The sequence below is a fragment of the Zeus faber genome (assembly GCF_960531495.2).
Source record: "Zeus faber genome assembly, chromosome: 19".
NCBI lineage: Eukaryota > Metazoa > Chordata > Actinopteri > Zeiformes > Zeidae > Zeus > Zeus faber.
In genome coordinates, this window is record NC_137206.1 from 19,144,765 (window position 1) to 19,172,311 (window position 27,547).

A 27,547-nucleotide genomic window follows, 5' to 3' on the forward strand; every position below is an offset into this window, starting at 1 on the left:
TGATAAGCGTGCAAATCCAAACGTCACACACATCTGTTTCTGAGCCGTGATTCTCTCTAATCCTGACATTGCGGTGTTTGACTCTTTCCGCAGATGACGGTTTCCAAAATGGGCCCGGACAGCACAGAAATTCACAAGGTACGTCTCCATTCAAAGCTTTATTCGTAATGCACTCTTCGACGCACAATGTACAAAGTGCCTCAGAAACAGACAATCGGTATAAAATATGTGGAACACCAATGAACAAAACCTATTTAAACTAAAGAGTGTGACGTAGGGAAGCATCGTTAACGCTATGGGATGTCCGATATCAGTCTGATAATGGACTTAAACCAGGTGTCAGCGTCAGAGATATACCCCAATGAAGATCCAAGAACCTAGAGTTTGTTAAACATGTCAGATATTCGGCTAAAATCGGCTTGGATTTGTTTGTTTGGGCTTGTGATAAGGTGTCGTCCCTCGTGTAAACTTCAACCTGATTTAAAGAAGGAAGTGGACACGTTCCCTTATGATGAGAATGAGGAGTCCTCGCAGCCGTTTGAGAAAGGTTTCTCAAGATAAGAAAAAAAACAAAAAACGAAGAAAGAAAACAAGGGCAAACGCGACATTGGTCAACTGGCCACGCCCTGGAATTACTTCAGGACCATTTATTCCTGGTGAAAGATTAACTTGTTGGGTTGAAATATCAGAGGCATAGACGCATTCCATGCTTAAATAGCTGCATACTCTACGGTGAGCTGAACCCATTAACCCAGGGATGCACCGATCCAAAACAGGCTCAAATGGGGTTTGAGTATTGATCTGATTGCAAGAGCCGTGTCAAAAACAATAATAATACATTTAAAAAAGACAAATATTTAAAGAAAAACAATTTTGATTTAGACACTTTTTAGACGTCTCTGGTGGAGGAAAATAAAATGGATTATGTGTCAAGCACTATGTTCTATTGACCCAAAGTTTTACTGCAGTGGTTCCAGTGCCTGGAGTGTATTTTCGGGCTTGTGTGTTCTGTGCATTTTAAAATCAAAGCGTTTCTCTCAGACCTGTGTTTCTGCTACTGCTGCTGTGGTGGCTTGTTTGGCTTTGGCCATGATGCCTCTCTCAGCAAAAGGAAAACCCCTCGACGTCTCCTTTCATTCACGGGGCCCGTGAGCAAGGCAGACTCGACCAATTTGCTACAACCTCGTGTATCGGCTGCATCAGGCATCGTTTTTCCGTTCAAATTGAGGAGGCACTGGTAAAGGCTTTGCGCGAGTGAGCGAGTCTCCCAGAAAAGCACGTGAAAGTGGAGTCATTTTGTGACATGATAATTATGATTATAAATAATGTGGCGTTTGCGAAAAAATGGGAGAATATTGCGGAGAAATGAATGGAACCCCCAATCTTCTCAATCTTCAATCTTAAGCGTGGTTAGAGGATGGATAGACTCAACTAAGTTTAGTTAATTGGTCGTAATGGGGGAAAGTTGAATGGTCAGCTCCTCATTTTCATGCCTCATCGTTCCCCTGCCCTGATGCTTCCTCATTAGCAGGCACTAAACGCTGGTGTGTGCAGGTTGTTAAGTAAGCCGTGGCTGCTATTACAGCCATAATTGCATTATTGCCTGTGAGTTGAGTAATTGATGGGGGGGAAGTTGCCCTCGTAGCAACAGTCTTCAAAATATTTAGGTCCTTGAAACGGACGACCGCCAGCTCCATTCTTAGCCCACGTGGCTCGTAGTTAACTTCCACGATTGTTACAGACTCTCCACTCATTGTTAAAATAGTCGTGGCTCCGGCCGTCACTGGGGTGCCTTGCCGTGCGGTGATGCAACGCTGAGCAATCAGACTCCATTGTGCTCCGACGGTTGAAAAGTAGCTCTACTTAACCTTCCGGAACAAACCCTGACATTCACAGCGAGACACGAATCAAGGAAACCGGCCTGGGACGTTTCAGCGAGGTTCCTTAAAGTGGATTAAATGCCGACAGAATAGGAGGGGGGAGTGAAAACCAGTCTAAGCTTGTATCTTGTGACACAAGCTTTCGCTTGTTGGCGAGCTGGAAAGAGCTGTAGTTAAAGCAGAGTGATGTAATACCTTTTACTGGGCATTGTCACAAGCTCCTCCGTGCACCACGCGTTTCTCACACTCTTATTGTACATGAGCCTTACACATACCAGCGGCCCTGCTTGGGGGGGGGGGGGGGGGGAGAGGAGAGAGAGAGAGAGAGAGAGAGAGAGAGAGAGAGATATTTGCTTTTGATCATTCCATCACGCCTTTCTATTGCACGGTTATGAAAGGCTTTAGAAAACAGCTCGAGAGGCCACCGCGGAGAATCTCTCCGTCCTCCTCGTTCCGACTGATTAAATTAAAGAAACATCAATTTAACGACGTTTGCCTCGTTCGGAACACAGAGACACTGACTCAGTTCCTTCCTGTTCGTAGTCGCTGGCTCGGTCAAACAGTTAGTCACTCAATGCCACCGCCAGCCGGCTTCCCATGTGAGTCCCAAAGGGGGAATTTCCAGCGTGGCCTCTCCTCGTTCTTGAAAATCTGCTGATACGGGCGAGTGAGTCGAGCATGCATGTAAAAGGCTGCATGTGTAAGTACGATGTGCCGACAAGACTGCAAGGCGTCCAGCAGGGAAGCGCTTCGGGTCCTCGCTTGTTCTGTTTTTCGACGGCCAGATACATGTCTGTGTCGCAGTTGAGGTGATCTGTTTAGAAGGAAATGGAGAAGCCGCCGCGGCTTAATCTCGTCATCCTGTCATCATCCCATCTAAGATGGAAAGGTAGAGGAAGAAAAGGGACAAGGTACCTATGTGCCTGGGCAGTTTAAGAGCCTTCCTGAATGAAAAACCTAACTGCTGTTGAGGAAAAAACATGTTAACAACTTTTGTTAACAATTCCCATTTTTTTGTCTGCACTCCGGAACGTTCCTGGATGTGTGTTTTGGGTCGCGTGGAAGTTGCGCAGGCACGGCCGGGCAACTTGTTCAGTGGCCTACATTTTTATCTTGATTGCTCTCTGAGTGAATGTAGAGAGTGAGCGGGCAGAGGGAGTGGTGCAGCCGTGGTTAGATAAAGCCTCAAGTAAACCACCGGAAAGAAATCGAAATATGGTAAGATACAGGTACTTCCAGAGCTCACACTCTTATTACATAATCACAATCGTATTGTGGAATCGTTAAATTCCGCAGTCGTACATTTTCGTCCAACCTCAAGGGGAATTTAAGCCAGTGTGCGAAATGTTGCAACAAATAAAAGGTAAATGAGGAACATTTCATCAGTTGGAATAGAAGAAAATTAAAGAGAATTTCATGTTCCAATTTTCAATTACTTCTTTCGGTGGATCTGTGTTATAATACTAAAATGGACTTTGCTGTCCTGATACACTGAAATGAAATTAGCTGTGTTTAAAAACATAAAATAAAAAAACACTTTTCCAAGTCAACAAATTGAATCTATACTAAGTGTTACTTTGACTCCTCTCAGGGCCTTTCTGGTTTTAAGTCAAAAGCTCGACGTGAAGATGAATGCGTCAAGGGGGGGGTGGACATGACGCAAAAAGCATGCTGCAGAAATCAAGAAAAAAAAGAAAGCTCTGTCTAATATTTTTAAAATAAAGTTCCTACAATGTACACCATTTGCTGTTGTTGACGAGTGAGTGGGCGAGTGGGCATGTCGATGAATTTTTTTATCATGCGCAAGCCGCATGATAGAAACATCATCAACACGCCAACTGGCTCGCTGTGAATTCTCCAGACAATGACCTGCCCTATTTACCTGGTGGGGTAAAGTCTATTTAATGTGCGGTCTAACTGATTCGGACATTTGCGTTCTCACATACAGCTCCTGTGGGTAATGTCTAGATAAATTCAGGGTTGCAGTGCATGTGTGAAAGCAGTATTAAAACATAGGGCTCCGCGATACATTGATGTACTTTAATGTTAATGCTGTGCTTTTCCGTATTTGCTGATTGGTTCTTGCCACTATTCCATCCACTGGCGTTCAACTAAATTCACTTTTTAAATATGAATTAAACACTAAACCAGATTATTATTATTATTATTATTATGATTATTATTTTAGTTTCTAAAGCTTGGTTATCGTTTTCAGTGTTTGGTAGACTTAATTAATTTCTTCATAGAACCAAAAGGATGTTATGAAAAATACAATAACCATGACACACACACCCACACACGCACGCACATACACAGGTATACCCATGTACACATACATCAGCATGTACCAGGGTAATGACATCTCCGGAGGTGTTTTAGATAGAGGGAACTCTCCTTTCTTTAGAAATGGAATGCCATCTTTCCTGCTGGTGCTGTTTGTGTTCAACGTAGAGAAACTTGGCATGGTTTTCTTTTTTGTCTTTTTATTACTTTTTCGGTTCGCTGGGGAACGGTGTGTTTGTGAATCCATTGCAGGGCTCGGTCACCAGGTCAACCACTCTGCCTTCACGGCAAAGCCTCCACAGTCAGATAATTGGCCCTATTAGTGCCTCTTCATATGGATGTGTGTGTGTGTGTGTGTGTGTGTGTGTGTGTGTGTGTGTGTGTGTGTGTGTGTGTGTGTGTGTGTGTGCGTGTGCGTGTGCGCGTGTGCGTGCGCGGGGTAGAGAAGAGGAACTTCAATGGATGGAGAATTCACCTTCTAGCGTCTCCTATTGACTGCCACTGCAAAAAACATTTAGCAATATTTTAAAGCCCTTTTTTTCCTGGGTAATTGATGCATTTCAAACTACTAATGCTGGCTCAGATCTAGTGTTGGAATACTCTCATCAATAGACTCAATATAATCAGTAGACTGCACAGTGTTTGGAGAAGAATAAAAGAAGAGAAGATGGTTGTCTGATCAAGGAAAAGCTCATTTCATCTGAAGAAGTGTTTTCTGAGAGTCTCCCTGTTGATATACATCAATCAGCCACAACATTAAAACCACCTGCCTAATATTGTGTAGATCCCCCTTGTGCCGCCAAAACAGCTCTGACCCGTCAAGGCATGGGCTCCACAAGACCTTTGAAGGTGTCCTGTGGTATCTGGCACCAAGACGTTAGCAGCAAGTTCCAAGGAGGGGCCCCATGGATGGGGCTTGTTGTTCCAGCACATCTCACAGATGCTCGATCGGATTGAGATCTGGGGAATTTGGAGGCCAAGTCAACAGCTTGAACCCTTTGTCATGTTCCTCAAACCATTCCTGAACAATTTGCGCAGTGTGGCAGGGCACACTGTGGCAGTGGCCTCTTCAGCATCCTGCTGAAGAGGCCACTGCCGTCAGGGAATACTACGTGTCACATCCACATGAATGCCAGGACCTATGGTTTCCCAGCAGAATATTGCCCAGAGCATTACTCTGCCTCCGCCAGCTTGCCTTCTTCCCATAGTGCATCCTGGTGCCATCTCTTCTCTAGGTAAACAACGCACACACACCCGGCCGTCCACATGATGTAAAAAAAAACAAAAAACATGATTCATCAGACCAGGCCACCTTCTTCCATTGCTCCATGGTCCAGTTCTGATGCTCACGTTCCCATGGTAGGCGCTTGCAACGCTGGACGGGGATCAGCATGGACACTCGGTCTGCGGCTTTGCAGCCTCATGCGCAGCAAGCTGTGATGCACTGTGTGTTCTGACACCTTTCTATCATAGCGCCATTAACCTTTTCAGCAATTTGTGCTACAGTAGCTCTTCTATGGGATCAGACCAGACAGGCTAGACTTCGCTCCCCAAACACATCAGTGACCCTGTCGCTGGTTCACCGGTTGTCCTGGGAACATCCCACAAGGCCTGCCGTTTTGTAGATGCTCTGACCCAATCGTCTAACCATCACAATTTGTCCCTTGTCAAAGTCGCTCAGATCCTTACGCTTGCCCATTTTTCCTGCTTCCAACACATCAACTTCAAGATGTGACTGTTCTAGTATTTCCCACCCCTTGACAGGTGCCACTGGAATTAGATGATCAATATTATTCACTTTACCTGTCAGTGGTTTTAATGTTGTGGTTGATCGGTGCAAAGTTAAAGTACTTCTTCCCCGTTCCCTTTGAAGCACTGAATGACTGACCTGCGGGGCTTCACACTCCTATACATACATACACACACACACACACACACACACACACACACACACACACACACACACACACACACACACACACACACACACACACACACACATTTTGCATTATTAATCACTTTCTCTTTCAAAGACTGAGAGTGGTGTGTACAGAAGAGGAAGATACAAGCCTTCGTTCGGCATATCAACTCTCCATCTTTTACTTTGTTCTTCGAAGGGAAAAAATAAAAGTAAAACCTCAGGTCCGCGGCTGCGGCTCCACGGGAAACCGCCAAGCGCAGGAGAGTTTATTTTTATCTGGGTGTTTGACGGAGGGGATGGTACCTTATGGGATATTACGTTGGATGGGAGTGGAAACTCTGCGGACGGAAGTCACAAGACAGGTGTGGGCCTTTTGTCGGCAGAAACACGAGTGAAAGCGCAGCGTAAAGACTGAAACAGAGTGGAGTTATGTGTCTATATCTCACAAAACAAATAGCGTTAAATGTTCTTTTTTGGACTTAACTGGCATCAGTAGGAAACAAGAAAATAAATGGTACTCAAGATGCTAATTAACAGGTTTTACTGGACTATAAATATTGCGGATTGAATTTTGGGACAAAGAGTAACAACAACACACACTTAAAATTAAATGGTATAATAATAATAATAATAATAATGCTGCAGGCATCAATACACAGGGTCCAGTGTTTAGTCATGTTTGGTATATACAGTTTCCCGTGTTGTCTGTGGAAATAGAGCTGCACTCTCAGTGACGGACAGGTGACCGCTTGGTGCCGTGTTGGGCAACCATGATGTCGTGACGTCGTCTGTGATTATTTATACTTTTCCGGGGCCTAATTTTCCGACACGTTTAGAGTCCATGAATTCCTTAATTTACAAACAGAGCAAAAGAGATCAAATATCAACTGAAAAGCCCCGCCAATGTCAAGCAGGTAAGACGAAAATTGCAGAGGAGAATAATAATCATCAAAATCTAAACGACAACTATCGTAATAACAATAAATAATAATAAAAAGAACCTTTATTTGTATAGCACTTTTCATACACAACATGCAACTCAAAGTGCCTTACACTAGAACCAAATAGTAAATATAGGTAAATACTAAACTAAATTGCAGTTTTAGGTTATCAATTTAGACCTTGGAAGGATCACGATCATTTCTCAGCAAATGATTTTGATCATTTGATTATGATCATTATTTCTCTTGAATTATTGGTCTTTAATTATTAGCCTGATCTAAAATAATGATATGCACAATAGTTCAGGGCCTGTTTCACTGGATTTATTTGCTAGCTGATGATTCCTCACAAAAAGGAGGTGTCCAGTTCTGCCTAGATACTGGTGACATCTTTTTCTTTTCTATATTGATTTGAGATTACACGTATTGATTTTGTTACTTACTGTATCTTTGATTAACAATGCAGACTTGCATTTATTTTACTGTCAGAGAGTTGTGTTTATCCTGTGTGTTTATTTATTTCATACATCGTTCCCCAGATGACGAGGAGGCTCTGAACTCCATCATGAAGGACCTGGCGGCGCTGGGACGCTGCTACTCACAGCAGAACAGCCACAAGCCCAAGAGCAGAGCGCTGCCCTACAAACAGGTACATCCCAAACCACACTACAAGTTTCAAAATACTGTACAGTCACATAGCGCTTGCCGATATATCATTTTAATATCGATATTGTGATATATTGTCTGGGGTTTTAGTTATCGTAGTATCGGGATATGGTTAAATGAGGGGTCGTTTTTTGGAACTTCAGACTGTTCTAGATGTTCTCACCAATGCCTAATGTCATAATATCCAGATTAATACTTATTGTTTCTCAAATATTTCCCCTGTAAATATCTATCATCCCCAAAATATGGTCAAATGATCAATAATAGGCTGTTCAGTCAAAAATGTTGTTCTGTATTGGACTTTTTGCACCTGTGTAGATCTAAGGTGGTCATAGAGTTTTATTTTTTTCACCCTAGTTGACCCCACAGTGTGTAGTTGCTGGCTAATAGGATCCAGTTTCGAGCAGCTTCATTCTTAATATTTAGGAATTTAGGAATATTTAGGAATGCCACAGTTAGGAATTTGAGGGTGCGGTGGTCTGTACAGTAAGGCAGCATAGAAAAATGGGGAAAGGGTGTGTGTGTGTGTGTGTGTGTGTGTGTGTGTGTGTGTGTGTGTGTGTGTGTGTGTGTGTGTGTGTGTGTGTGTGTGTGTGTGTGTGTGTGTGTGTGTGTGTGTGTGTGTGTGTGTGTGTGACAATAAAAGATAAGCTTAAGTTGTGCAGTTTTAGGTGTGGAAAAAATAATGTCTCAGACTTGGTGGCGTCTGATAAATTGTGCTTAGTTACCAACGCTGCATACACAACACATATACTGTGTCTACACACACACACACACACAAGTCACTCCAAAGTAAATAACTGTCTCTGCTTCAGCCTGGCAATAGACCCATTAAATAATATTGGTAAACAGGCTAGTTATTTTTTCTTTATTTATCTTCGAACTTCTGTGAACGACCAAATTCGTCTTGAATGCTCAACTCAACACAACAACATTTTTTCCCAATAATTATAAAATATACACTATACACATACAGTGTATAATCTGTGTATAGTTAGATTGTAGGTAATTGCAGTTCTATAACTGCCTGGATTTCCCAACAATATTATCGACGGTAACCGCCCAACCACAACAATCACAAGGCAAAGGGAATGACGCCATGTAAGAAAGACACCAGGTCTAGGAATCCCTTGCACATCTTATTTTTATAACCGAAATGAGCTATCTATGTCCGCCAAAAGGCTGTGAATCTGTTGAAAATTTCCACCGCTCCAACTCCTCTCGTCTCTGTTGTTTTCTTTTCCCCTTCCACAGGATCTGAGAGTCAAGCTGGAGCATGAGAGAGAGAAGCGGTACGTCTCAAACACTCGTTATTTTTCGACTGCTCTCTTTCCAGACCTCGGTTCATCTTTTTCTTTGTGTGTGTGTGTGTGTGTGTGTGTATGCGTGTGCATGTGTGCATGTGCGTGTGTTTTGGGGGGGATTCTGTCATGTTGCGGGACTCGCAGCAACGTACCAGGGACAATTTTCTGCCTTGACATTTAGCCGTGGCTTCAGTTAGAGATAGAGAACCGAGTGGTAGGCACAGTCTCCCAGGCAAAGTCTGTATTGATTCTCTCTCTCTCTCTCTCTCTCTCTCTCTCTCTCTCTCTCTCTCTCTCTCTCTCTCTCTCTCTCTCTCTCTCTCTCTCTCTCTCTCTCTCGCTCCTTCACGCTCTCCGTCCTCCCTCCCGTGTTAGGCGTTCTCTAGAGGCAGCGCGTCGGACAAGGTTCCAGTAACTCTGCGTCTGGAGACAGTCTTACGAGCTGCTGGCTTATTTTATCTTTACTTTATTTTTATTTTTTTCGGGGGGTGGAGGTGGGGAGTGGTTTTGCCCAAGGTGCCCTGCAGTTTGTTTACCATCTCGGAGCGCTTTCGAAGCCGAGCCGAGCCCGGTACACCGCACATAATAAAGCCCTTAGAGACTTCATCGACCCTCCGCTTCAGAACGGCTGCGGCACAGGGTTCTACGGATCGGCTCCTTGTATGGACGCTCTCCGGGGGCACACTGGGTCTCGAAAGGGCGTGAAGCAAGGAACTCTGGGTAGTGTCCAGAATGCACGGGGACGAACGGACGTGTCCCCATTCGTCCCGGTCTCCGGAGGGAGCTGCGTACAAACTCTTGTGAGGATGCGATGACATGCTCGACCTAACAAAGAAGCAGAGTGAAATGAGCCAGAACCAGCCCGCCGACGGGAGGCTCCAGAACGATCCGTTCGTTACGAATCTTTCGAGGGAGTCGGGAGTCGCTCCGACAAAAGAGTTGATTGTTTCATTCGTTCACGGCACGGTAACAGCGAGAAGTTCACAGGAAGTTCACTGCGCGTCACACCAACTGAATCAAATGAACAAAACAAAGAGTCAGTCTGGCAGGGAAAAAAAATACAACTCATTTTACCGAGTGAGTCGCGCAGAACCGAATCTGGGGGAAAAAAAATGAAAATAAAATAACTGATCCTTTCGTTGCTGGGACCGACCAGAATCGCTACCTCAAAACAACACCGCAACACAACGGAGAACTGGACGAGGAGTTCAGCGAGGCTGTAAAGTGACGGTTGGAAGTGAGAAACAGACAAGAAAGAAGAGAAAGAGGAGCAGCAGAATGACAGAGTCACACCGGACCTCTCCCGTTTTCACAGCCATAATTGGTGACTGCCGGGGAAAGGTTTTTCATGTTCCTCCCTCTCGCTGTCTCACACTGTCACACACTCTTTTCTCCCTCACACACATTCTCTCTCTCTCTCTCTCTCTCTCTCTCTCTCTCTCTCTCTCTCTCTCTCTCTCGCTCTCTCGCTTTGCACCACACTGCTTTCTTGGAGCCGACAGAGAAGAGAAGAGCTCGTTCTCGGAGACGCCATTCACAAAATTTCAAAGACTGCTTTTTTGGGCATCTGCGTCCTTTTCAAAATCCCGGTTCAGCCTCACTCTGCGACCCCGATCTGGTTTGAAAATAAATAAATAAATGTTTTTTAAAGCCGCGTAGGAGGGAATTTTGTCACATATTTGGGGGAGGGGCTATTTGACATGACACATGATTTCACACGTACTGTCCACAAACTAAAACCACCGTCCCTCTCCTGAAGTCCAAGTGAAATATAAATGCATGAATATACGTCTCTGCTGTGTAGTCATTTTGGCATAATCGGTATTACCAAAAATAAGTTTATGTTTCTTCTACCTTTTTGCAATTAATGCCACCCATGGCTGGGGGAAATATCGATTTAATATCAATATTGTGATGAGACAACAATTTTGGTTAAATATTGTGATATTTGATTTTGCCAATATCTAAATATCGATGTATTGGTAGTTTCCAGTAGGCATGAAAAATATTTTGGCAAAAATATTGATGATAAAAACTGACATCTATTGCCTTGTACTGGGGACCTAGCATTAGAAATGAGCATCGCACCAAGAAACGTGGTTGACAGCACGTCTCCATACAGTAGCAACGCCTGCTTCCATCCGTCACTTAAACTGAGGACCGCCCCCTCCTCGGTGGCTTGACCCGAGATCCCATTTTCACATCCCACAAAAAAACACATTTTTGCAACATGACTTGACAACAACATACTAACCGCAACCTCAAACAACATTTCGATTTGTCTCCAAAGTGAAGGCATTTTCCGATCTCACTCGGACTTTTAAGTAATTTGTCACAATACGACAGAGTGACCGGTATTGTCGTGGTTGGGTTCACCGGCGTGGGGATTCACACGCTGGAACCTGATTGGATGGGCTCTCTCTTTTCATTGGCAGGCGTCGGGGAGGGGGGGCGGAGTTGGGTCTGTCTCTTCCACTTGGTCCGGGTCCCCGTGGATTTGCCAGACGCGTGCGTGCGTGCGTGCATGAGCATGTGTGGATAAAAAGGTCATAGATGGCCACTATGGAAGTGTATGTGAATGGACACCTTCTACATTGTGCGTGCCATGCTGGTTTTTTTTTGTGTGTGCGTGTGCGTGCGTTTTGGAGAGAGAGAAAAAGACAAATCGTTTTAGAGCAGCATCGCCCTTCAGGCTGTTATCGGACCCCTCATCGTGGGGTATAAACGGAGATTTTGTAGCGCTGCTGCTGCTGCTTTCTTGCCCTCTGATCTCAAGCCTCCTGCTCACCCCTCCTCACCCCATTCCCAGAATCCTCTTTCTTGTCAAGTTGGGCACCAATAAGCAGTAATTAAGATAAAGGGAGGGGGGCGGAGGGGTTATCATAATGCTCCGAACGGGGAGAGATAGTGGCGGGCGGAAGATTTCTTCAAAAGAGAGAGGGTGGAGGGGTGCTAGAATGAGAGAACAGAGGAGGTGAAGAAGAGTAGACTGGCGAGGGGACTCCTACTCTCTTTTTGACTCTTTCTGTCAGGTTGTCTACTTCATTCTCTCCCTCTCCCTCTCTTTTTTGAATCATCCTGTCATGTTGTCTCCTTCATTCTCTCTCTCTATTGTTCTCACACTCTCCATCTTTGTATCTTTCTCTCTTTTTCTTTGACTTTTTGTGAGGTTGTCTCTGTCGTTTTTCTCTCTCTCTACCTCCCTCTCTTTCTTTGACTCGTTCTGCCCTCCTTCGTCATCTCTTTCGGCACCCCCCTCCACCTCTACCTCTGCAAGTCTGTCTTTGTTTCTATTTCACTCTGTCGCTCTTTTTTAAGAGAGGAGGGAAAGACTCACTTCCTGCTGATTCTGCTGCCGCTCCACATTTCCCCCTCTCGTTCCCCTCTCTCTCCCTCTTATCCTCCCTCGTCCCCCTCTTCCTCTCAGGAAGTTTCCCATCTGCCTTTGTGCCGGCTCCGTTCAGAGGCAGCGGTGGTGTTGAAACAGTGGCGCGCGCACAAACACACACACACACACACACACGCAAACACATATTGCATGTATACAGTATATACAGCACAGATGTACATGTGCTCCCTACACTAGTTTTTCTCAATCTTCTTTCTGCCATGGCTCACTATTTACTATGAAATATTTCCACGGCACTAAACCACTATCATGCTAACCACTTAACATCAGAAACATTTAACTGTTTTAACTATTAATCATTTAACTATTATAATGGCCTATTAAAAGATAATGATGCAGGACTCACAGACGATTAATTTGGAGCAAACAAATCTTTTAAGATGAGCGAAAGTGAATCTTCCACTCATAAACTGAAAATAATTACTGAGGAATTCTAGTAATGTGACTAATTGACACTTTGAATTCCCCAAAAATAAATAATTTTGTCGGAATTAAATGATTGTTGTGAGAATTGTGAGAGCTAATTTCCATTACAAATTTTTTAAGTGGAATTTGATAAATTCTCAAGGCACACGCGGCAAGCTCTGACGCACACTAGGGCGGCAGACATTCCTCTATTATCCCATTTGAATTAGTATGCTTTATTGTTTTTAATATTCAAATTAACAAAGCAAATAAAAACTCTAGATGCATTTCATTTACTCTGTTTCCTGCTGCTTCTCCGCTGCGGAGAAAATCCCAGATGGCTCCTGAAAAAATCCCGCCGGTGTTGTCACGGCCCGGTGGCGAGTGCCCGGCTCGAGCCAGTGCTTGGGAACCTCTGCACTATAGGACATTCCGTCGGTGCACACCGTTACCAAAACTTATATTGAACGTTATTGCTCATCACATGTGAATTGATTCCCTAACGTGGGCCAAAACATTTATAATCAATTATTTATTTTTTTTGAAATACACAATTAAATGGCAATTTCTGCATTCAAATAGTACGTTTTTTTTAATATTAGGATTCAATTAGGAGGAGGAGGACGCACCCTCCATCGTGCATGTAGACGCACACAAACACACACACACATAGAGAGTACACATTGATACACACACGTTGATGTGGGGCATTCATCGATGAATGCCCCTTTCCATCTACAGTATGTGGTACATTCGTTCCTCTCCTCCTCAGCCAAAAAACAAAACAAAATAAAGGACTAATAATATAGTACAAATAATTTGCATTGCCGCTTCTTCCTCTCTGCACCTCGCTCAGCTAGTTAGCTTGATGGAGTCTCACTTTAAAGTGCTTGCTCTCCCTTCCCATGTCCGTGACCTCTGACCCCCATGGTGCTCTGTTTCCCAGAATAATCCTGTTCCAGAGACCGCTGAAGATCAAGGAGCTGCTGCAGAAGGTGACCGAAGCCTTTGGCCAGCAGATGGACATGTACTACACGGACAAAGAGGTAGTAGATCTTCCCCAACAAGCAAATTATCTCCATTTTAAACAGGTTTTTTTAATCTGTTAAACAGGATTTTTTTAATTTTATTTTTATTTTTTTTACTGAATAAGAGGAATTTATTTTGAGGATAAGATAAATTAATTAATTGTTTCTGATGCTCTGGCCCCCTTTAAGTGTCTTTTGCAGTCAAATAAAATGAGGAACATAGAAAAATTATTTAATCGTGTTTTGCTGTATATTCTCCAACTTCTCCTTACTGCCACGTGTCATGTCTTTTCAGGCATTTTGAGTATTTATTCCCATTTGCTATAGATAGATAGATAGATAGATGATAGAGATATGAGACAGATTGGTTGTGTCTTGTCTCCCCAGATGCTGCTGCCTCTGAAGACCCAGGAGGACCTGGACCGGGCTGTGCTGCTGGTGGGCTGCAGCACCGGGGTCAACGGGCTCCTCAGGGTCCTGCTCAAGACCCCAAAGAACATCCAGCACGTGAGTCCCTGGAGCACACGCCGTGGAGTTTTTAAAAAACCAAGTCCTTCAGAATGAGTCCATTTCCCCCACGACTGACTGGTGTTTTGTCAAATCAATAACTTTTACGGGAGACATTTCTTCCTCTCCGCTGATTGACGCGGTGATGTAACCGCTCTGTGATGTAACGCTGTCCTCATTTCCTCTCTCTGGTTCCCTCACTCTGTTCCCCTTTCTTCCGCAGTATCTCCAGGTGAACAGCAGGGACAAGCAGAGCGAGATGCGGTCGTCCCGGTCGCTGGGAGACTTGAAGGGCTCTCTTCTCAAGGGCTCTGAGAGGGTTCGAAAACACTCCACGGGTGAGTTTGGGCGTCAGGAATCGAAAACCATCCGTCGTCCCTCGCCGACGTAAAAGGTTTCTTCCAGTCCGGTTGGGAAACCCTCCACCCGTCCGCTCCGACCTCGCCGGTGACCCTCCGGTTTTAATCGACAATGATAATAAGAGTTTGGACGGGTGGCAGCCATGTTTAATGAAGGGGCTCGAGGGATGGGCTTCACGCCGGGTCCATAAGAATGCAAATTGGAGGAGGTCTGAGACGGCGCTGATGGCTTTGACATCCAGAGAGACGCTGGGGACGTTGGGAACGAGGGGAGAGCGAGGACGAGGACGAGCGTCGTCTTTCATACCAAGCAGCTTCCTGTGAACCTGGAGGATGGATGGAGGAATTCTCTCCGTATAAGCTCGTAATAGGGTGATAGCGCTCGTCCACCTCAGGAGAGAAAGGCATCGGGACGCCAAGATTTTTGGAAGACAGTTAATGTAACAACAGTTTAATAGAAAAAGTTATATTCACATTTATAATGCAAACATTGGGGCTGGGTTCAAGAAATTGATTTCCTGATACGAGTCAATTCTATAGTTTTAATTTCTGAATCCGTTTTAAAATTGTAATATCGATACTTTGTTTGGAAGGAATGCAGCGGTTCTCAACATCAATGAAATGCCAGAGTACTAGTTACAGATAAATCTAAACATTTAATTTCTGTATTGGACTGAATTTGTTCTGTGAAATACAGTTGCATTGAATCCCAGATACAGAAACGTCAGTAGAAATTCTCATTATGTATAAAATGTCAATATATTCCTTTAGAATCATATTGATATACAATCATATTGTGGGCCTGTCTCTCCCACTATTCTGTGGCCAAATGCACATGGTGTGTTCCAGCTGAAAATGTAGTATAGTATAGTCACTGTCAGCCCCAATATTCCTCACATATAACTCCAATTACGACACACTGTCACCATTGCGAGTTATATAAAATGTATAGAGTTACGCTCTCCCTGTCAATTCCCTTCGGAGGGAGGGAGCGAGAGAATGACGGGGAGAGGGAGAGACAGAGAGAGTGAGGGATGAGAAGTGACAGCGGAATCACCACAGTGGACGGTCGAGTGAGGATTTGATGCCGACCCGAGCGCCTCGGCGACGTCTGGCAGACGGAGGAGGGCGGGGAAGACGGAGGAACATGGGGCGAGGAGGGTGGCAGAGGAGGGGAGGACGGAGGAAGATGGGGTGACACAGGAGGACAGAAGAGGACGGGGGAGGACAGAGGAATGACGGGTGGACAGAGGAGGACATGGGCAGGACAGGGGAGGATGGATGAGGAAGGAGGAGGACAGAGGAGGGCGGAGAAGACGGAAGAGGTTAGAGGGGAGACGGAGGAGGACGGAAAGAAAGAAAAGGAAGAGAGAGAGGATGAAGTATGGGAAGCTGCTCGAAGTTTGCCCCTCGTCCGTTAGACATCTTACCGTGACATTGACTGTTTCCCATCATGCACCTGGGCACGCTCGTTTCAGTTCTCTTTGTAAACAAAGGCTCTTTTTCGCGGTGTCAAGGACGGACAGGGGACGGGGGGATGGGGGGGGAGATCAGCTCACTCACTGTGATTGCAGTCAAAGGTCACGATGCTGTGGTTTGCTAAATCATTTCTTGTAGACCCGGCACCGATGAACTCATACCCGTGAATAACATTACCGTAGCGCAATGTTGTTTTTTTTTCCCCTCCCCTGCTCACTCCCACTTCCCCCTCTCATCTCATTTCTTTATTTTGTTCAATTTCTGCCCCGTTATTTATGTCGCTTCCTCCTCCTCCTCCTCCTCCACCAGGCTCCCTCCACACGGGCCGTACCTCCCCCCCTCCAGGCAGCGTTCCAGAGGAGCAGCAGCAGATCGCTCGTCAGGGCTCCTACACCAGCATCCATAGCGAGGGCGAGTTCATCCCTGAGACACTCGACCCCAACGTGAGGAGCTAATCATCTTGTACTCTATTCCTGCCAGGAAAATTATTTTATTTTATTTTTTTTGGCGATATAACTAATGCAAATGAAACCTCAAATTCGATCGCCTCAATTTAGCAAAATTGCACAACCTTTTCACATAAGAGGTCCAAATCAACAGACCACATAAAAGTGTCGTGTAAGTGGTCTGTTGTGTTCTGATTTTTTTGGTGCTTACTGTATGATGAAGTGAAAGTTCATTTTATACAGTTATTACTGGGGATATTTATATATTTAAATATTTATCTATTTTTAGACCAAGGTTCTATGAATAAAATACGATTAGTACTAAAATATGTCCAGTTAGTTGTGTGCTGTGAAATGCAGAATATGTATTAACATAGGAAGAGATAACATCTCCTTCAACATTGGTGGTAATTAAAAAAAACCTCAAGGTTTTTACTTCAACATGTGATATTTGCCAATGCTGATGAATTTGCTGCATAGAAAACACATAAAACTTTGAAAATTAATTTGCAAGTTTTGAGAAAAGCTAAATCAAGGATTTTTGGCTGCAAAAGTCACCTGCTCTCGCGTCAGAGAAGCCAGTTGGGTGGGCATTTGGAAAAAAAACCAAAAAACAGTGGGATGACCTCCAAAACTACCCATCCGTCCCAAAGAGTCATTCATCAATCTATTCATCCCCAGAGAAAGTCTGCACATGCACAATTGAAATTAATTGCTCGCAATTTTTTACCTTTTTACCAAAAATATGTGTTTGGTAGAGGTTGTAGAGAGATGTTTGCTGAGTTACATAGAATTGGATGATGATTAAAGTGGAAGGACCTATTCAATTGAATTTGCAGCATTTGTCTTAGCCGATACTTATTTACATTGAAAATAATTTGTTCCATAGACATCATACATTTGTAAAATCCATATTGGTTAATATACCCCCATACCCCCCACCATGTGACTTTCTACCTCCACTCAATTCCACTCTGTTATTCTGACCATCAGATGCTGGAGCCCTTTGGGAGCGCAAATACGTCTCTATCAAGCAGCTGCCAATCCATAGACCAAGCACTGGACAGGTGGGTCACCTCCTCATAGGTCACCCGTGTGTGTGTGTGTGTGTGTGTGTGTGTGTGTGTGTGTGTGTGTGTGTGTGTGTGTGTGTGTGTGTGTGTGTGTGTGTGTGTGTGTGTGCGCTCTGCGTGTTTGCATTGTGTTATTACATTGGATGTTATGCCACGGTTCCTGTACGTGCTTGTAAACATGTACTGGCACGTGTATGTTGCGCACACACACACGTGTGCGCACACGCACCGGGGCCCAGTGAAGTTCATGAACAGTGAGGCCTGTGGAGCTCCCTGACCCTGCCTGCTGCTCGGCCACCTCTGAGGAAATGGAATCAGGTCGCTTTCGCTGTTACCATGGCGACGGAACCCTTATCTGGACACCCGGATTCCGTCATTATCATCCTACTCCACGGAGAAATAAAAGAAGGAGGGAGAGAGAGAGAGAGGGGATGAGTGAGTGGGCGAGTTAAGAAGCAGGTAGAACCCTCTGGGTGACAGCAGGAGAGAGAGAGAACACTTAAGAAGACCTGATGGGGGGGAAATGGTGCAAGAAGAGGGGGAGACCTGGAGAAAGGAAGGACTGGAATGAAATGGAGGGAAAGAAAGAATAGAAGTGAGAGTGGATTGTGTGATAGAGAGAGAGAGAGAGAGAGAGAGCAGGAGCCAGCGCTACCTGCACAAGGCTTATCTCGGGCTCCCTCCTGCAGAACAATGCCAGGAAACGAGTGCATGGAACATTTCCGTGCGCGGGGCCACAGAGCCCTGCGCGCACGGGTGCACGGCGCCCTGTGTGCGCTGGTGCCCTACGTGCACTGGTGCATGGGGCATGGAGCCAGCCCTGAGTGCCCCCGATCCGGGGGTCCTGTGCCCCGCTCCGCCCAGTGGTCAGCAGAGACGTCATGCGCCACGGGGGTGTGACGTGGTATTGTGGGTTAGACACACATACGCACACGTTCACATTGAGTCATTTGCTTGAGCTCTGGGCTATTCAATCTGCCGACCCCGGGGGCCAAATGTTGCCGGTGCATCAAAGTAGACGGGCCCTTTGAATAAGGTATCCATATAGAGAAAAAAAAAAAAAACACCACAAAAATTTTAAATAGTTATTTAAACACCTAATGCATGTGTTGTTTAGTTCATAAACACAGGACCAAGTTGGTGGCAAAGTTACCAAATGTTTCTTGTTCATAGATAAATTGTCCAAAATTATTATGTGATGAACTGTGATTAACTGATCGCTGAAAGTAATTCAAAAACAATAACGAGCATATGGCTATGCATAATCAGTGTAAGACGCTCTGAGAGAGCATAATATCCTCAAACGATTAAGCGTTTTGGGTATTTGTGCATTTTCTTCTGCATTGTTTAACAAGAGGCCCCTCCGGTCCAAGAAAAAAAAAAAAGGTACCTGAAGTTGGGAACAAGTTTAAAATCAGACCCAAACAGGATGTTGTTGAATAGATCTGATTTATATGGTATAGCGTATTCTCTTACTTGTTTAAGATGTTCAGCAGTTTAATTAGGGTGATTTTACAAAAGCATGTGCCTCACTGCATGAAGGCTCGTTTTTGTGATGGCGTCATTTCGGCGTCAACAATTGAAGCTTTTTTTCTCTGCTGTATGCTCACGAAGTGAGAATCAGGCCAGCACCCAGAGCCAGACTCTCCTTGAAGATAAGCAAACTGAACTGAAACACGCTGTCATTTTTCACTCCTTCCCCTCCTTTCTCCTCTCTCCTCTCGTTCCAGTCCCCCGTTCTCGCAGAACAACCGCGACAACAATTACATGAACCTCAACTACGAATACAAAGGTGAGAGAGAGAGAGAGAGAGAGAGAGAGAGAGAGAGAGGGAAAAACCTGCAGCGGAAGGTTGTGGTTGTGGGTTGTGTGCAATATCATTTTCATTCCATTTCTTTGGAGTTTATAGTAGGTCAGTATGTGTGGTGGAGAATACAAATAAGAGGCAAATAAATATATGCATTGATTAATAGATTAAAAAAAAAAGAAGAAGCTCGCCCCTTGGCTGTGGCTCTGTTTTCACTTTTATTTGTAGCCTCACAGCCTTGTGTGTGTGTGTGTGTGTGTTTTTTTTTTTTTTTTTAATATATATGAAGTTGTAAACCGAGTCTAAATTATGTCCACAATGAACCAAACACACCCCAGAGGCGACTTAAGAAGAGGAGAGACGACAATGTTCTGTGGTGTCACGGGGGAGGGGGTGTTCTATCTATCCCCAAAATGACTGATAGTGAGGAAAGCTATATTTTGTGTCTAATACCCCCGGGGTGATGAAAGGAGAGCAGGATGGTGTAATGGTATCATAACTCTCCCTGCGCTTTCTGCCATTTATATTCCTCCTCCGCCGCCTGCCCTTTGTCCGTCCCCCGTCAGTGCTGCTCTCGCTTTCATCTCCTCTTATCTCACAACCTTTTTAAATAATTATTATTATTATTATTTATTAAAAAAAAAAATTGTGGTCACTTAGCTTTTATTGGAAACACGACTCTTGCACGTTTCTACCTTGAGACTAGAGCCTTCTCGTCTTTTACACTCCTGGTCAAGTGAAAGGTTGGTCTTTTTTTTTTTTTTTTTTTTCTTTTTCTTTGAGATTCGGTTCTTGACAAGTGACAAGGTTTAAAAAAAAAAAAAAAAAAGTCATTCCAATTCTCCGACCTGTCGTTCAGTTTATTCAGTCGGCGTGACCCACGGGGAGCGACGGCTCGACTTCCGACGAGCGATGAACGGCCGTCAGAATAGGCGGTTTGGGCTCCGTGTCGGGAATGGAATTCTCACAAGAATCACTTAATGCGCTCACCATCGTTTATCTTTGCGGAATGCGAAAGCGTAAAATGGTCACGTTCAGTACGAACGGTGCCAAACGTCGTGACCTTTTCCCCCCCACATCCGTTCTGCTCTATCGGTTCGGTTTGTCAGTTTGCGAGTCGGAAGATTCACTCTGACTCGGGTCAGGTCGGGGTCTCTCGCTCGCCCACTCACCGAATTTAAACGCGAGGAGCTCATTGGGCTCAACGCTCCCGGCTCTTTTCCTTTGTGGATCAAGAGCCGGTGAGCGTCGGCGTGCCCGGCTGCGGTCACCCAGTCACCACCAACCAGCAGCTATGTATTTGCCCTGCGTGACTCCAGACTCCCGCGTCATTTAAAACATTGTGGTTCATTGTGACCGAATTGCCTGAGTCTTGCACCCCCCCCCCCCCCCCCCGTGTCGTCCCTTTTCCTCAGAACACAGATCAAAAAAGGCCGAGTGTGCTGATTACTCCGCACTAATCCTGGCGAGCAGCAGGGTTTCCCTCTGGAGAGCGGGAACCAGACCGTCTCTCCAATCTGCTCGCATCGAGCACACCGCCACGCTGCGAGAAACGCCGCGGTGGGGCGTCGCACGATAGAGCGGGACAAGCATGTCTGCGCAGAGCTGGAGGTTTATCCACTCTCCAGCTGAACGCACCTCCCCCCCCCCCCCCGTCCCCGTCCCCGATGTAAGGCTGTGTGGGCCCTTCCTGCCCAAAAAGCTGCAGTGTTTGTTTACCATTCGCTGAGTGAGTGAGTAGATTTTTCCTCTCCGTCCCGCGCTGCCAGAAACAAAAAATAACCCCCCCCCCCCCCCCGTCACCATGGGATACGGCCGCAAAAAAAAACAGCGCAGGGGAGGCAGTCATCTGACAGAACAGCTGCTTTCAATTGTGAGCGGCTCCATTAGTTCTGCGTTTAGTGTGCGTCAGCGGTCCTTTCTCCCGCCTCACCACCTGCCTCCAGTTACTGCTCTACGCTAGCGCATGAGCAGCTTTTCTTTTCTTTTTTTTCTTTTTTTTTTGGGAGGGCAATAACATGGCTCCGGTTCAGATGCCTTGACAAGAAGCCCTCGGACGCCTTTGGACGTGGCCCGACCTGGCAAGACAACTCGGAGCGATTTGCGCTGGAAAAAATGTTTGCGTAAATAAAAACTTGGCTTCGAGGAGCGGTTCAAACCTGCGATTCTGACATGGAAATTGAAAGGAGTTTAATTCAAGCAGAGTACTTGTGAAGTGGATATTGAATCAGGGTGTCACCCTCCAGAAACCGTGTCGTTTCCTCCGTCTGACGGCTGTTTTTTTTGTTTGTTTTTTTGTTTTTTTTGTTTTTGTTTGTTTTTCTTTCACTACTCCCCATTCAGGTCGACATGGGAAGGGAGGGACGTTCCCTCGACAGTTCCAGTTGCCCAATCGCAGCAAGGACTACGGCGACGGTAAGAAACGCTGTGATAGGATGTTAATGTACATTATGATGCTCCACAGCAACACACATCCTTAAAGCCAGGTTCGTACTTGCCCCGTGTGCAAGGGAGCGCGTGATGCAAATGGCGTCGCCAGGGGGTGGTGCCGTGGCGCATAGGGACCAAGATTTGAACATGGAGGGCGTTCCCTGGAAACGACGGGAGATCTGTGTTTTGCTGTTTTCATTTCCAATATGTTGGACAACATTGATCCCCAGCACGAGTCAGAAATTCAAAGTCTACTTATTACTTCTTGATGCAGAGACTAAAGAGTATAGCAAATGGCCCACCCAGGTTTAGTGATTTTATCGTCAAGGAACAGGGTCGTTTTAAAGTTCAGCTTACAAATAAAAAGGTAAGGTTTTTATTGGTATTTATGTGCTGTTTATTTTTAGAGAGTCTTGCAATGAGGGAGAATAATTGCACACTTAGTGACTCTTGAACAGACCGTTCCTTTCCAGAATGGAACGGTTCAGTCAGTTCCTCTGTAATAGGATGCTGAGCAGGACATGGGTTCAACCAGACAGACCAGCTCCTTTTCTCCTTTTCAGCGCTTTTGTCGATTCAAGCACCACGAACAGCTCCTCGGCACAAGCTGTGCAGTTCTGTGCGCGCACCCATCGTCGCTGTCTAGGGTCGTCTTCGTTTTCTACTTCCTGCTTTGCACGGTACTTTCTCTCTACTGCCTCCCCCAAGGTTTTTGAGAATGCTGCAACGGACAATCTGTCAGCTATAAACCCCCTGGGCTCTCTGCGCGGGCAGGACACGGCGTTGTGCGCCACCCGTGCAGAGTGTGAAGGTATAACCAGTGCTTAAGCCTCATACATTGGTTCACTGGCTCTGTGGAAGCCATTCAAGTCAATGGAGGAGATCCGGCACTGTATCGTCACTAGTGGCCAGTGCCTTGAAAGCAGAGTGTGTGATACTTTGAAACTCCTAGTATCTGCCTGTTCAAAATTGAAGACATTCTAAGACATTTTAATGGCGCGGTTCAACAAAATGTAAGGACAACTTTGCAAGAAAAAAAGAGGCTCTTCTGTCAGTGATTCAGGCCTGTTTATGAGGACTGTAAATACTTAATCTCGTCAGCACCTCTTCATAAACAACATTGCGGAGAAAGCGGCACTCATTCTTAGTCCCTTCATCGGACGCTTGCTTGACCTGCCAACACTGCTGGCCACCTCTCTTTGTGTCTCAGTCACAGAGCCCTGAAGTCCTGCCCCGCTGCTGCACAGAGCGATATTACAAGTGTCGCGTGTCCAAATTCGATGCCGCACATCCTTGGGTCCCCAGTAACACACATGCCAAGTGTGAAGTAGATCGCACGAATGATACAGATGTAGATGTAGGGTATTGTGTGTGTGTGTGTGTGTGTGTGTGTGTGTGTGTGCACTTAAATGATATAATATAATTATATAATATAAGTGATGAAAAATAAACCCTTGTCAATATTAAAAAAAAAAAAATGACCAACATGACAATTAATTCTCGTGTCAAACAAACACACGAAACAAGCAAGCTTTTTTTTTCTTCTTCCGTCAAGATTGAGCGTGCATTCTGATCCATCTGGAGGTGAAACTGTGTTGAGATTTGAGGTTGAGACACACACGCACACACCATTACTCCTATCTGATCAGATTTGTTTGCAGCTATAAAGTTGATTTTACCTTTAGTTAATTAACTAATTAATTTAGTTAGTTAATTAATTACTGCTTCATTTTCACATATTTTCCCAAAATGCTTGAAATGAGATTCAGTCCAAATGTTCTCTGCCTGCTTTCGCTAGGTTTTACTGACACGGGGGATTTGGTGGCTTGCTGCTCCATCCAGCTGCTAGTAGTTGCTTACTCAGTGGCTAACCTTGGCTATCGTTGATTTACGCTTTCCCCACTCGGACTTGTGTAACAACACGGCGCGCTGCTTCCTGTCTGACGGGAAGTGGAGGCTCGGTCCCTGCCAAGGCCTCGCTCTGCACACAGTCTGCACAAAGTACTTGTGTTTAAAATCTGCAACATGGAGTCCAGGGCCAGTTTAGGCCTGGTGGCGGCGATCCAGATAAATCCAGATCGGGTCTATATCCGGTTCAGAATGAGTCTCAACATGCGTCTTGGTTTCACCACTCGTGATCGGATTTTGCTTCGCTGCTCGGTATGACGGAGACAAGGCCTCAAAATAGAAAAAGAGGAATGTATTTAATTGTATTTTTTTTGTCTGTTTTGTCTGCTTTTTTAAATGTTCAAATCTTCACTAATTTATTGGGAATCCAGCCTCCAAATGGGGCGGAGACCCCTATTGTTTTTGATGATTGATGACATGATGATTACAATTTGGATTCGGGGCAGTTCCGACATGCCGTCATCCAAGATTGATCCAAATCAGTCCATTTTTGGGGGAGAAGTTCATAAAAACGCTTTGTTTTTCATCTCCGCAACGGTCATGTAATAGCACTGCAGGTGTGATTGGTGTCGTTGCATCACTGGTCATGTGTAATCTCTTCACGCATGTGCAAAATGGTGGTGCGCAAAACTGCCTGCCATTAAATCTGCCCACTGGACTATTCGATTGTCCTTCAACTAAAGGGCTAAAGACAGAGACTCTGACAGACTGTACATATGCAGAATCACAGAAGCGCAGAGATAACCGCTTTTAAACGCGAGGTAGGTGTTGTGTTTGGAACAAGGATAATGTTGTTTACAGGCTTCCTGAATTGTAGTTAGTTATAATAGAAACCGTACAAAATTACACCGACCGGTATTCCTTTATTTCTATTAACCTTTATTATGTTTGAAAAGAATGAGGTTAAAGTATTACCAGAAGACAACTGGATTAAACAAAGCGCAGCATATTAGGCGTCATAAACACAGGCGCTTCTGAAGACAGCTGGCACGCAATAACATCACCTTCAGAATTTACAGACATTCCACAGATATTCATGTATACAATCTTCCTGAATTCTAGTTAGTTGTGACAATAACCATCAGCAATTACGCAATCTTCACTAAAAACACACCCCCCAAAAAAGAGCGAGAGAGGAAGAATGACCCCCCAACGTCAGATTCGTTCAAAATATCACCTGCGTGTGTATTCTATTACAGAAATGTATTCGGTTGTATGTCATCTACAACATTGCAAATGGGCCTTGAACATCATACCTCACATGTCACACGGACTAGCCTGGACCCCGTGTATTGCTGCCTCCACCGTATTTTATTTTTGTGTTTGTTTGTTTGTCAGTTTACAAACCGTAGTTGGTTCTTTTTTTTACTTTTTATTTTTACAATTTATTTATCTGTTTGTTTGTTTGTTTGTTTGTTTATTTATTTACTTATGGGCGGCCCTCAATGTGGACAGGGGCACGTGTGTACAGACAACTAGACTAAACTAATATAACCCCCATGTGTCCCTGACCACCTCCCAACGTGTCCTGATCTGTCAGAGCTCGACGCCATCTCAGCCCCTGTGATCGGAGCGCCATCACCCGACACTGAGCGTGCGCCTCACAAACATCTCGGGCGCGTTCCGAGTGATCCTCCTACATTTCCTGAATGTGTGTCCCCAGGTCGCAGGACGTTCCCTCGGAGCTTCATGCCCCAGGAGAACCTGTTCCAGCTGGTTCCCTCCAGCCGCACGCGCAGCTACAACGGCGACAACACGTTACCCTACGGAGACCTGCGCACGCTGGGCCGAGCCCCCGAAAAGAGCTGCCCCAGAAGCACCCCCAAATGTGAGTCATGGTTGCTTTTCTAGTTGGAAGGAGAGAAGGATTCGAGACACCTTCACTAAGACTCCGGATCCTTCTGCCAGCGGCTGTTAAAAGAAAGAAGAAAAAACAGAAAAAGTCTTATGGTCGGTTCCGGACAGTTCGTCAGCTCTATCAATGTGGGATGGGTGATATGGACAAAATATAACAATAGCAGGACGTTCTTATAAATTTCTAGGTTTTCACCATGTGCATCACAATATCTAAGTTATGTGAAAGTCCAAGCTAAGTAATGACTGTGTGAAACTCCAGTCATTACTCCTACTGGTCTTAAAAGAAATGATAGATGATGAGGGAAAACACCAATTTGAATTCAACCCATATTTATTTGATTTACTGTGACAAATTTTAACGTCAGATGTGTAAAAACATATTTAAATACATTGAAGGATATCTTCAAGTCGTGAAACAAAGCCAAAATTGAAGCTTCCCGTGAGAATCTGTTCATCATTTTGTTCCTTGATTTACGATAAAATAAATTTTAGTTCTTTCACTCGCCTTGAACTAACATTTATTTTATTATTACTGTGATTGAAAATGTTAAGTTGCATTATTCCCTTTTGAGGCAATCTTTGCAAAGTTTTCATATTACTGTCCTCTGAACAAAGTCTCAAATTCCATCAGAAGCTTCACGTTGGGATGAGCGTCCTGGGCTGTGTCAGCCCGTCTCAGTTTCCCTCTGTTGTTTTTGGGGGTTTCCCCTTTAGCGGGGGGAATCTCAAACAACTCTGCGGTTCAATTGATGTCTAGTCTCTGGCGGTGGTTTATTGACGCCTGCTCTGTCGGTTTTACAGCTCTGCTTAAATCTCTGTGGGTGAAATTGAGTCGTGAAATGGGTTTTTTTTTTTTCAGCCTCTGGCATTTTGTCTCCCTGCAGCGCCGCGGGCTCCGGTGAACTGGCGCCAGGGCAAGCTGCTGGGCCGCGGGGCGTTCGGGGAGGTCTACCTCTGCTACGACGCCGACACAGGAAGAGAGCTGGCGGCCAAACAGGTTCCCTTTGACCCCGACTGCCAGGACACCAGCAAGGTGAGGGGTCGATGGAATAATGGGAACAATGATGGTGATAATAACGATGATAATTATCATAATGATAATAATGAAAACATATATACGTATAATAATCATGATGATGATGATAATAATTATGGTGATGATAAAAAGGTTTTTTTGTACAGCACCTTTCATACACAATGTGGAACTCATTGTGCTTCACTGGTGCTTCAATGGTGATGCGACTTGGCCGGGTCGCACAGGGAAGACCTGTCATAATCGAGGGCTGTTTTGAGTCCGCCATGTCCACTGCGAGGTCGGGTGGAGGGACGCTGTTTGTTTTTTTTGTTTTTTTATGTAGATTTAATGTTTTGGAAATATATTGTGTATAAATACATGTTTACTTTAAGTGAAGTACCTAATTTTTCATGGTTTTTTTTTTTCCAATCACCAGACTTATGTCTTGACCAATCACCGTGAACTTACGTCACTGAATGTTTCTCTTTTAATATTTAATTTAAATATCCTTCAAGAACGGTGTTTTTACGGTCATAATTTACAACTATTACGATCGTTCCAGGATCTTGCAGTGAGAAAGGGACGATTCCTCCAAAGGTTCTTAGAACTTCCTGCAGTGCGAAAAAGCCTATATTTAAGTATTATATTTAACTCTAATACTCCGTTTCAGTTCTGGGTGATTAGTACAGACACATCATGATCATTCCTCTATCACCAAATCTTTTTAATGAATGTATTATTTCTCTTGAATTATTGTTCTCAAACTATAAGTCTAGCAATTCTTTAATAATTATTTAAATAATCCTCCCAATATTATAGGGCCCTTTTC

The 27,547-nt window shown here is 44.7% G+C and overlaps 1 protein-coding gene across 2 annotated transcripts in view; it reads left to right on the forward strand.

The window, feature by feature from the left end:
- map3k22 (mitogen-activated protein kinase kinase kinase 22) overlaps nucleotides 1-27,547 on the forward strand; it is a 41,879-nt gene that overhangs the window by 8,678 nt on the left and 5,654 nt on the right. For both annotated transcript variants that reach the window (XM_080020286.1, XM_080020287.1), the window contains exons 3-14: nucleotides 94-138; nucleotides 7,565-7,674; nucleotides 8,946-8,983; nucleotides 13,756-13,855; nucleotides 14,225-14,344; nucleotides 14,568-14,682; nucleotides 16,492-16,625; nucleotides 17,622-17,695; nucleotides 19,432-19,493; nucleotides 21,852-21,923; nucleotides 25,510-25,674; nucleotides 26,588-26,736. In XM_080020286.1, coding sequence (XP_079876412.1) covers nucleotides 94-138; nucleotides 7,565-7,674; nucleotides 8,946-8,983; nucleotides 13,756-13,855; nucleotides 14,225-14,344; nucleotides 14,568-14,682; nucleotides 16,492-16,625; nucleotides 17,622-17,695; nucleotides 19,432-19,493; nucleotides 21,852-21,923; nucleotides 25,510-25,674; nucleotides 26,588-26,736 — 1,184 coding nt within the window. The remainder of the gene's footprint in view (nucleotides 1-93; nucleotides 139-7,564; nucleotides 7,675-8,945; nucleotides 8,984-13,755; nucleotides 13,856-14,224; nucleotides 14,345-14,567; nucleotides 14,683-16,491; nucleotides 16,626-17,621; nucleotides 17,696-19,431; nucleotides 19,494-21,851; nucleotides 21,924-25,509; nucleotides 25,675-26,587; nucleotides 26,737-27,547) is intronic.